The 12,589-nt window shown below is 27.7% G+C and overlaps 1 protein-coding gene across 1 annotated transcript; it reads right to left on the bottom strand.

Annotated features, from left to right (window-relative positions):
- Positions 1 to 2,681: 2,681 nt before the first annotated feature.
- On the bottom strand, positions 2,682 to 5,893 carry LOC132953256 (uncharacterized). Its single transcript, XM_061025777.1, has 3 exons — positions 3,502 to 5,893; positions 3,248 to 3,352; positions 2,682 to 3,175 (listed from the first exon to the last, which is right to left on the bottom strand). The coding sequence occupies exons 1-3, from the start codon at positions 5,891 to 5,893 to the stop codon at positions 2,682 to 2,684; spliced, it is 2,991 nt and encodes a 996-aa protein (XP_060881760.1).
- Positions 5,894 to 12,589: the final 6,696 nt, after the last annotated feature.

Genomic DNA, 12,589 nt, shown 5'->3' with positions numbered 1-12,589 from the left:
TAAATCTTGTTATTGGCATCGATGAATTGCCTATTTCTAAAAGCAATTCCAATCAATTTTGGCCCATTTTAGCTTATGTGAGGTCAAAATGTAATGTTGTTTTTCCAGTTGGACTATATTTTGGTACTGAAAAGCCAAATGATAGCAATGAATTTTTAAAAGACTTTGTAGACGAAGCAAAACATTTAGTTGAAAATGGTCTAGTGATTAATAATAGTATTTATAAGATATTATTAGATGTTTTTTGTTGCGACACTCCCGCAAAGGCATTCATTTTGAAAATAAAAGGCCATAATGGTTTTTCTTCTTGCACAAGATGTGAAATTGAAGGAGAGTATAAAGAGAATCGGCTATGTTTTCCTTATTGTGATATTAACAAGCGAGAAGCCAAACGAACGCATGATAATTATGTTCATCAAACTGATATAAATCACCATTCATCATATACTACTATTTCAAGGATTGTAGAAATATCTGGTGTGAATGTTGTATCCTCTTTCTCCCTTGATTACATGCATTTAGTAACTCTGGGTGTAATGAAAAAACTTTTGCTATTGTGGATCAAAGGACCATTAAGTGTTCGTTTACCATCTTCAAAAATAAAACATTTAACCAAATTATCTTTAAGTTTCAAATCTGAATTTCCTTTTGAAATTAAGGAAATGTTTTATGATAAACCTATAAGATCATCTTGTCTTGGAATATATATCGTAAAACAATTATCAAATAATTTATATATGTGGAATATAAATGATATTCAAAATAAAGTTATGATATTATCATGCAATAAAGATTGCATTGCTATCCCTTTATTAAATTCATCATAGTTGAAAAATTTAAGTTTGTATAAAAAAAAAATATTCAAAATGTAGATTGTTAATTTTTTTGTAAATATTTGTTTTATTTTTTTATCAACTATAATAATATATATCAATTAAGAATAATTGTATCAAGGTTGTATCTATGTACTCGATAGGAACCTATACATTTTAAATATTATGCAGATAGTTTTTCATTAAATTATGCTAAAATTATAACACGCTTCTCTTTGAAAACTTCTACCAATGTGAAATTTTTGGTCAATGTTTTCCAAATACAAATTAATTAAAAAAGTAATTATAGTACCTATTTTATTACAAATAAAAATTATTTAAATATCCCCTAATATATCTAGTTAATTATGTGAATTGTGTGAATGATTAAATTATCCTTAAATTTATTTAAACATTTTTAAGTTATTTTTTCAGTAACAGTAATACAGTTACCCATATTGTATTTTGTTGTATTAGTTTGAGCATGTTAGCACACAATTTGTTTTCTCTCTGACCAATAAGGAACATTAAAATGTTTAGTATATTTTTAGTTTTAATATTATAGTGAATTGACAATAGGTCATATTATTATCAAACTTAATAAGGTAAGAATATTATCTAGCGTACATCATAATATGTTTTGATTGATACATATTTTATTTTTAATGCAAGTTATGGGCATTTAACTCTTTGCGGCACACGTTTTTCAGATTTTTCTACCCCGTTGTTGCACAACCTATTAAATTTTACTTTAATTGTCATAGCTTTTATTGTAATTTCTTTTTAATCCACTCCATAAAATTATTATTACGTAAAAAAAAAATATATGAATTGAATGATGTGTTAACTATAGGTGGGATCACATGTATCCCACCGTGTACTTTGAGAGGTTATTTTGTGAGCAGGTAGTATGGAATTTAGGATTTCAACATTTTTTTTATTTATTATTACAGCAAGTTATAAATTTTATAATAAACCAATTTATTCCTTATAATATGAGTTATGTCCTTTATAACTAAGAATAGTGTTATTAAAATAAAAAAGTAACAAATTTTTATTTCGTACAACAAAAAAAATCTTAAAAACAATTAAAAATTAAATTGATTACAGTAGTATATTTATGTAGGTTCTGGAGCACCGCCCCCTTAAATTTTACATGTAAAAGCATAGGCACCTTTGTATAGGCAATTCGTAGTACACGCACCGCTCAAACTTGCATTAATTACTCGATATAGGCAACCCGCAACACACATACACTCGTCACATACCACCCGATCCGACACGTGACTGACATATATTTTACCCCTTCCCCTTCAAATACATTACCTCCCCTTTAAAAAAAAATATATATAATATTCTGATGTACATTTGTATCGACTATATCGAACACTTGTCTGACATATATTTTACCCCTTCCCCTTCAAATACATTACCTCCCCTTAAAAAAAGTATGTATAATATTCTGATGTACATTTGTATCGACTATATCGAACACTTGTCTGACATATATTAATAATATACTTATATTGTTCTAGCATACATGTACCTTTACAATGTATGTTCAGATGTAAAGAATTATACATGCGAGAAAAGGAAATAATATATCAAAAATAATAAAAAGATTTGAATTATGATAAGTGACTTTATTACAAAAAAAAACAATTTAATATATATATAGAGATATTTTACAAAATAAAAAACAAAACACAATAATATCTACACAGCTATTTTACAAAAATAATAAACTAATTAATATCTACAGAGATATTTCACAAAATAAAAATTAAATTAACCTAAACATTTATAAAATTAAATATAATTTACAAATATATATGTATGTTTATAGTTTTTTTTTTTTTTTAAATACAATTAACAATCGAGTTTAAAATGTCCATGAGCGTAGGTATGTATTCTATCGGTCTTTGCTATCCGCTTATCATCTTGTCGGTTGAAGCATAATTTTTTGGATTTGATTGTTCGTATCTTATGGTTGAATGATCTGATGGATACATTTTCCCTAGTATACAGTTTAGAGTTCTCTTTTTCGTCATCGGCGAAAAGGCAATCGAAATGATCATTGAAAGTCATGTGATTTTTAACTACGTGCCCTCGTACGCCTTTTGCCTTAATTTTCTCCTTGTCGTTCAAAATGTAAGCGTATGACTTTGCTCGAAGCGCGATAAACTGGGTAATTAGCTGTCCCTTTCCCTCATCGGAGAACAATCCTGGAATTTTCTTTCGTTCGGAAATGTAGCATGGATGGTCTATCGGTAAATCTGAAGTATCCATCCGGTCAAGTAAGTTTGAATTGCACTTCAAATCTTTGTAAAAATCGTCAGTCTTAATGTGATATATCAGTGAATCTAGAAATAAATTAATAAAAAAAATAAATATAATGTTTGTAACAGAAAAATTGAATAATAATAATAATTTACCTGTATCTGTATACATGAGGTTGATATTATCACCATAATGCGCCTTCATTACATTAAAATGGTAATCGTACATCATGGTTTTACTGATATCTAATACTGCGAAATCTATACAAATAATTAAAAATTATAAATACTAAAATATGACATTTTTTTATGCAAGTAAAATAAATTGTTACCTATATATATTGGCTTGTTAAACATGATAATTTTGTTTTCCAATGAGACAGCAGCAAGATTTTCACTGTATGTCGTACAATGTTTAAATGTTTGCTTGTTGATTAGTTTTTGTAATCTTTGTGGACATGAAACTAGTTCCATCTTAAAACGTTTCCGTAAAGATTCCATAGTTTTCCCAAAAACTGCATTGTTTAAGAGTTTGAAGAAATCCTTTTCGAATTCATTCTTTGCGTTCTTCCTCATTTCGGTATTTAATTTAATGTATTTTGCAAGCCAATCCGATTGTTTGAACTCTAAAACTCTGTGTACTTTTTCTACAATTAAACCATTTGCTATGGCTTGCTGCAGGTTTCGATAATGGATTACGTAATTTTTTTTTGAATGAAGTGTCGCCATAAGTTTTTTCACTTTTGAACCAGGAGGAATTTTGTTCTCAGGTAAAAATGAAAGATCGTTGTGTAAGTCATGGAGTTCATTAGGGTATGATATGTCTACCTCATACACTCTGCCTATATCTGACGTCGGCGTCAAAGCATCTAATCCATCTAACTTAGGCTCCACCCATTTAAAGTCACCGTATGGCATGTGCTGTGACATTGCCCACCCGTACAAATTGTTACAATCTTGGTAAACTATCCACGATTTTGACTTTGTTGGGTCATAATCTTGGGTTTTTTCATTATTAGCTTTAGCGTACCTCATACTTGCTTGTGTGAGGCCGCCGCGGATTGAATTTTCGAAAAATAAGTGGGTGTCAAAATCAGAGAGTAATTCTAGTTTGACTTTGGTATATTTCAACATACAGTCAAAACTAAAACCTGGAGCTGTAAAGTAGTAAACAGGGTCTAAATTGTATGTAGAAATGCACATGTCTCTGAAATTTTCAAACACGTCAGCCAACAGCAGCACGTCAATTTTTAGATACAAATCGCTATATTCTCCTAGGGTTTTGCATTTGAAATGGTTCCATACTGTGACTGCGTGTTCGTATTCCTCATCGTCTATATGTTCTTCCGTTAATGTGCTATAAAAATCTTCTTTCCGAGGCAAAATCGTTTCTTCTAACTTGTCCCAACTATCGGTAAACTCGTAAGGGTATACACCCTTACGTGTGACGAGATCCATATCTCTGGGTGCGAATGCTTTTGCGGTTTCTCTGAACTTCTTGAACCCTGGTGTTAATAAATTTTCTGCGAGTGTTGATAACTTTGATGCCATGAATCGACAAGAGTCTATGAATCGAATTGAAAAGTTGTTGGTAACGTGTTTTGAAAATGAAATGTATTTTTCTTCGCTGTTTGGAATTACTGAGATTGATTTAGTGTCATTTCCGAGTTCGGTTACGATGAAATGTGCATCGTAATTAGACAAATTGTGTAGAAAGCACGGTATAAAGTTAGGTTTTTGGAGTTTCAGGTTGCAAGTATTGCATAAAGTTTGCCTAAATGTCCCTGATAGATGGCAGTGATCTGCCACCTTTTGGTTTTTGATAGAAAAATTACATTCACATAGATTGCATGTACTTTTCGATACATGTGCTATTTGCTCTTTTTCTGTCATTATGATGGGTTTATTTGTTTTAAGTAAATCTTGAACTCTTCTCGCGATCTCTGTTACTTCATTAACGAAACGCTTGGCTACATCCTGATGTGACTCGCTTCCACGATAAATAATAGGTGATGTTGGTATGTCATATTTCTCAAGCAAATCAATCGTAACGTTTTCTGTAGCCTTTACGAAAACTCCATAGCTCATTGGCTCGTGCTTTTGAAAAGCTGCTGTTTTTTTGCCTTTTTTTTCTTCGCATTTAACAAGGAGTGCCTCGAAATCGGCATATATCGCGAACGGATGTCTTTCAGTGTTACTCCACCCATCGAACTCTAACAATGTACCGGGCTCAGGCATCTTAGGCAGAATTGGCTTATTTGCTCTACATATCAACTTGTGTTGTTCAAGTCCCGCCTGACCTTTTAACTTATATTTTGTATGTATATTGTCAAAACTGGTAAAACATCGTTTGCAAAATACAACATTTTCGGCGTGTAATGTTTTTTGTGATCTCACAAGCCTCGAAAGGTTAGAAATGTAGGTGTAGTGGCTTTTATTACCATCAGTAATTAGTAAGAGATCAAAATGATATTTTTTTTCTTCATCCGCAACCTTAAGTGGATAAACAATATGTTTCTTATTCTTTTCTTTTTTTAATCCATAAACGTTGACTGATATTTTCGGATTATTTTTTTCAAATGTTTTTATTTCCCTCACAGGTGTTGGGAATGTTAAACCAGAAAAATTATATTTGTCCTCGAGCGATGTATAATTTTCAGCCACTTGATTTTTGGTATTACCCGAAACGTGTCTCGCTATGATTGCCCACTTGAAGCACTGTTGGTCTGAGTTTTGGGGATTGATAATTGCTTTTTTATTTTTTATGTCCTCTGGAAGTGTAATATAAGACGAACCACCCATAGGGAAATAACTATAAGTAGTATATATGTACCAGTCCTGGCACAGTCCATATTATATCAATAAAAGATCACAAAGAAAACAATGTATAAAAAGATCAGAAAATCGAAATGCAATAATAATTAAAATATTTTCCGCAAAACTTAATTATTAAAAATAAAAATCGAAATGCAATAAGAATTAAAATATTTTTCGCAAAACTTATGTTATTAATAATTAAAAATTGAAATGCCATGATCCCCCAAAATATTTTTAAGAAAATCTAAATGCAAAAAATGTCCTAATGAGGTGGGAGACACCGTGTCTCCCACCTTTTATAATCTCATCCAAATATTTTTCCCAAAACATATGAAATGTAATAATAATTAAAATATATTTTAATATAATTGTTCTATCAAAAATAAAAATCGAAATAGCATATTTAATTGCAAAAAAGAAATTGAAAAAATTAATTTAAGTAATTATTATTGCATTTAAACTATCCTAAACAATATTTTTTTTGTGTAAAATTTTGCTTTAGATTTTAAAAGTTATACAATTTTTAAAACAGAAATTTAAATTATGTGTTGAGGTGTTTCGAATGTTGAGTTGCTGAGCCAATGAAATAGATGTTGTGAGATGTCTTGAAAGTTGAGTTGTAGTGAATGTTGAACTGTTGATCTAATGCCATAGATTTTATGTTGAGGTGTTGAAAAGTGTTTGAGTTGTAGAAACATAGATTTTGCGATTTGATGTTAATATCTCAGAAGTTAGGATTGCTGGAAAACTTGAACATTGCTTGTAAAATATATAAAGTCAACAGTTTTTAAATGATTTGAAGTTAAAAGTTTTATTAAAAATTATTCCAAATAAAAATATCATTGTTAAGAACGGAGAAATTGTGAATATTATTTTAAATGACTAACCAGTATTCTGTGACATTCGTTGTATTAATTATAATAATATTCATGAATAAAGAAAATTGAATAAAGAAATTGAGTTTGTAATTGGAAAATATTATAGAATATGAAATAGATATGGATTTCAAAAATAAAGACATTCTTAATGAATACAAAAATTATCATCCCTGGGATCAAACTATACCGTACGATTTTTCAAAAAAATTATTTTATTTTCAAAATCCCATACAATATTCAAATTCAACCTACATGCCTTTGGAAGATTATGTTTATAATAAAATCACAGATTTACCAGATTTCAAGAAAGAATACTATATGACTAAAATAAAAAATATTAATGCTCATCTAGCTGTTTTAGATAGACAAATTGAAGACGATTCCATAAGACATTGTGGTGAAGTTTTCGATGCTATGGAGCTTGAAATATCTCTAATAATTTAAATATTATAATTTTATAATTCTAATAATGTTGCATTATTAAAACTTGGATTACACTGTTCAAATTAATGGAACATATATTATTTTATTTACTGACTTATACATATATAACTATACGATAATTCTAATAATGTTACATTATTAAAATTAAATTTTATAGAATTTTATTGCAGGTGTTATCTCGTACATTCCGCAGATCTGTTCATTGAATGTCAGACACCATTTAAGTTGTTTTAGCTGAAAAATAAACTTATTATACAATTAGTAAAATTTATGTATTATAATATTTAAGAATTCAAGACGAATTGAAAGTCCATGTGCCGCTCAATGTCATTATATAATTATTATTCTGAATTAATTTATATATTAGTAAAAAATCTAAAATTTGTAAAATTTAAGGAATCGGAAATCATATTTAAATACCACATATCTTCCTTCGAATCTATTAAAACTATATATAGTGAAAAAATGAACTGTTGTTTTAGATAATGAATTTAAACTAGTTCTACCCGATAGAGGAATATAGATTACCTGAAAAAAGGTTACATTTCGCATTTGATTGCATTTGAAAAATTTTTATAATTTAATTGAATAATATTAACTTATTTTTAATGATCATATTCGTATCTTTTTATTTTTAAGACAATTCTACAATGAATTTAAAAAATCTAATATCTGAAATATTTTATATACAGTTGCATATATGTAATAATTAATTAATTTCAAAAGATGTTTTTCTTGAAAGTATAACCATATAATTAATACATTTAATACAAAATATCTCTGAAAGTCCACATTCCGCAAATATAATGATCTTAATAACGTTTACTCCTTAACATATACAGATACTCGTTTATAGAGTAGATATATTGAGTAACACTCCAGCACGCCTTTATCTTTTCCGTTTTATAGGAAAGTGGCAATAATTCGAAATCGTTATTAGTTATATTATATACCAGCACGTCTTATATTTTCGTTTATAGAATAAAGACAATAATTCAGGTTAATTACACTAACAAAATGTAGACATTCAAAAAACAATTTATATAAATATATATGTTTTTAACAAATATATTGTTTTTGTGTAGAATTTTTATACATTATACTGACATCGTAATAATATTAAAAATAAATTTATGTAGAAATAATATGTAGGTCAACAAATATTTCATTTTAATTATCTATGTGGTTTTATTTTAAAAACATATATGTTTTTAACAAATATATATTTTTTTTACTGAGGATATCCGTAGATATCGTGTGACGTAATATTCCGTCTATCGAATATTCTAGAACAATTTTATTAGTTATTAAATACGATCGACGAGCATAATTAATTCACACTCGCCGGCCGTATAAAGAAGTCGTTGGTAGTCTGCCGGCACTCTCCCCTGACATTTGCCATAAAATAGCGAATTGACGCTAAACCATGGCAAACGAACGGGGGGAAAAGTGTTCCAACAAGAACTGACCAACGCACTCACAACCACGGATGGAAATCCATCGCGGGATTATTGTGAGTATGTAAATATATTTTTATCGACATATTTTAATAACCAAAATAATTATAATCGTATCAAAACAACTTTGTCGAAAACAGTTTGTAATCCTTGGATTACAAAAGGAATTATTGCTTCTATAAAAATACGTAATAAATTAATTAGAAAAAAACAACCTTTGGGATTATTTTACAAATCAAAAATTAAACACTATATCAAAATCTTACGTGAAAATTATTTTATAAAACAAATTAATATTATTCACAAAAAAAATCCTAAAATACAATGGGAGTTACTCTGCAATTATTTAAAATTTAATAAAAAGAAAACTGTTCTCGACATTGATTGTAACCTATTAAATAATCATTATGTAAATGTAGGTCCTAATCTTGCTTCTAAAATACCTTCTACGAATACCAAAACGAAAATGAAAACCAATTGTTTTGTTAATTCTATTTATTTCGAACCTATTACACCTGTTGAAATTTTAAATAATATTAATTCTCTTAAAAATAATATCGCTCCAGGTTCAGATAAAGTTAGTGTGGAGTTTTTAAAATCCAAACAAAAAATAATCTCTGACCCTTTATCTTATATGTTTAATTTATTTATTGAAAAAAATTATTTTCCTAGTGAATTTAAACACGCCGATATTGTATCAATATTTAAAAATATTGGAAGCAAGTTAGATCCGAATAATTATCGTCCGATTTCGTTAATATCAAATATTGCTAAAGTTTTTGAAAAATGTATTTATACGAGAATAATAAATTTCTTAAATAAAAATAATATACTTTCCAGTTCACAATTTGGTTTTCGAGAAAAAAAAAGCACAGAAGACGCAATAGCTAAATTAATCTCACACTTAAAAACTGACAAAAAATATAAGCTTGTTGTTTTCTTAGATTTAAAAAAAGCATTTGACACTGTCGATCACGAAATATTACTATTAAAATTGTATAATATGGGAATAAGAGGAGTTGCTCACAAATTACTTAAATCCTATTTAGAAAATCGAACATGTTGCTCAAAAATAGGCAAAAAAAAATCTGTTAAAAAAATAATTACTTGTGGTGTTCCGCAAGGTACATGTCTTGGTCCTTTACTCTTTATTATCTATATTAATAGTTTAACGGATATAAAATTAAATGGTAATTTAATACTTTTTGCAGACGATACTGCTTTATTGCTGCTTAATTTCAACAGGTGTAATAGGTTCGAAATAAATAGAATTAACAAAACAATTGGTTTTCATTTTCGTTTTGGTATTCGTAGAAGGTATTTTAGAAGCAAGATTAGGACCTACATTTACATAATGATTATTTAATAGGTTACAATCAATGTCGAGAACAGTTTTCTTTTTATTAAATTTTAAATAATTGCAGAGTAACTCCCATTGTATTTTAGGATTTTTTTTGTGAATAATATTAATTTGTTTTATAAAATAATTTTCACGTAAGATTTTGATATAGTGTTTAATTTTTGATTTGTAAAATAATCCCAAAGGTTGTTTTTTTCTAATTAATTTATTACGTATTTTTATAGAAGCAATAATTCCTTTTGTAATCCAAGGATTACAAACTGTTTTCGACAAAGTTGTTTTGATACGATTATAATTATTTTGGTTATTAAAATATGTCGATAAAAATATATTTACATACTCACAATAATCCCGCGATGGATTTCCATCCGTGGTTGTGAGTGCGTTGGTCAGTTCTTGTTGGAACACTTTTCCCCCCGTTCGTTTGCCATGGTTTAGCGTCAATTCGCTATTTTATGGCAAATGTCAGGGGAGAGTGCCGGCAGACTACCAACGACTTCTTTATACGGCCGGCGAGTGTGAATTAATTATGCTCGTCGATCGTATTTAATAACTAATAAAATTGTTCTAGAATATTCGATAGACGGAATATTACGTCACACGATATCTACGGATATCCTCAGTAAAAAAAATATATATTTGTTAAAAACATATATGTTTTTAAAATAAAACCACATAGATAATTAAAATGAAATATTTGTTGACCTACATATTATTTCTACATAAATTTATTTTTAATATTATTACGATGTCAGTATAATGTATAAAAATTCTACACAAAAACAATATATTTGTTAAAAACATATATATTTATATAAATTGTTTTTTGAATGTCTACATTTTGTTAGTGTAATTAACCTGAATTATTGTCTTTATTCTATAAACGAAAATATAAGACGTGCTGGTATATAATATAACTAATAACGATTTCGAATTATTGCCACTTTCCTATAAAACGGAAAAGATAAAGGCGTGCTGGAGTGTTACTCAATATATCTACTCTATAAACGAGTATCTGTATATGTTAAGGAGTAAACGTTATTAAGATCATTATATTTGCGGAATGTGGACTTTCAGAGATATTTTGTATTAAATGTATTAATTATATGGTTATACTTTCAAGAAAAACATCTTTTGAAATTAATTAATTATTACATATATGCAACTGTATATAAAATATTTCAGATATTAGATTTTTTAAATTCATTGTAGAATTGTCTTAAAAATAAAAAGATACGAATATGATCATTAAAAATAAGTTAATATTATTCAATTAAATTATAAAAATTTTTCAAATGCAATCAAATGCGAAATGTAACCTTTTTTCAGGTAATCTATATTCCTCTATCGGGTAGAACTAGTTTAAATTCATTATCTAAAACAACAGTTCATTTTTTCACTATATATAGTTTTAATAGATTCGAAGGAAGATATGTGGTATTTAAATATGATTTCCGATTCCTTAAATTTTACAAATTTTAGATTTTTTACTAATATATAAATTAATTCAGAATAATAATTATATAATGACATTGAGCGGCACATGGACTTTCAATTCGTCTTGAATTCTTAAATATTATAATACATAAATTTTACTAATTGTATAATAAGTTTATTTTTCAGCTAAAACAACTTAAATGGTGTCTGACATTCAATGAACAGATCTGCGGAATGTACGAGATAACACCTGCAATAAAATTCTATAAAATTTAATTTTAATAATGTAACATTATTAGAATTATCGTATAGTTATATATGTATAAGTCAGTAAATAAAATAATATATGTTCCATTAATTTGAACAGTGTAATCCAAGTTTTAATAATGCAACATTATTAGAATTATAAAATTATAATATTTAAATTATTAGAGATATTTCAAGTTCCATAGCATCGAAAACTTCACCACAATGTCTTATGGAATCGTCTTCAATTTGTCTATCTAAAACAGCTAGATGAGCATTAATATTTTTTATTTTAGTCATATAGTATTCTTTCTTGAAATCTGGTAAATCTGTGATTTTATTATAAACATAATCTTCCAAAGGCATGTAGGTTGAATTTGAATATTGTATGGGATTTTGAAAATAAAATAATTTTTTTGAAAAATCGTACGGTATAGTTTGATCCCAGGGATGATAATTTTTGTATTCATTAAGAATGTCTTTATTTTTGAAATCCATATCTATTTCATATTCTATAATATTTTCCAATTACAAACTCAATTTCTTTATTCAATTTTCTTTATTCATGAATATTATTATAATTAATACAACGAATGTCACAGAATACTGGTTAGTCATTTAAAATAATATTCACAATTTCTCCGTTCTTAACAATGATATTTTTATTTGGAATAATTTTTAATAAAACTTTTAACTTCAAATCATTTAAAAACTGTTGACTTTATATATTTTACAAGCAATGTTCAAGTTTTCCAGCAATCCTAACTTCTGAGATATTAACATCAAATCGCAAAATCTATGTTTCTACAACTCAAACACTTTTCAACACCTCAACATAAAATCTATGGCATTAGATCAA

Source organism: Metopolophium dirhodum, unplaced genomic scaffold (assembly GCF_019925205.1).
Source record: "Metopolophium dirhodum isolate CAU unplaced genomic scaffold, ASM1992520v1 scaffold1, whole genome shotgun sequence".
NCBI lineage: Eukaryota > Metazoa > Arthropoda > Insecta > Hemiptera > Aphididae > Metopolophium > Metopolophium dirhodum.
This window is presented reverse-complemented; position numbering and strand designations above follow the sequence as displayed.

Excerpts from the sequence above, each read along its gene's own strand:
- LOC132953256 (XM_061025777.1), bottom strand. The coding sequence starts at position 5,893 with ATGGGTGGTTCGTCTTATATTACACTTCCAGAGGACATAAAAAATAAA. Across the intron at positions 3,353-3,501 it reads CAAGCAAACATTTAAACATT|ATTTCGCAGTATTAGATATC; the intron begins GTACGACATACA and ends TTATTTGTATAG. Across the intron at positions 3,176-3,247 it reads CCTCATGTATACAGATACAG|ATTCACTGATATATCACATT; the intron begins GTAAATTATTAT and ends ATTTATTTCTAG.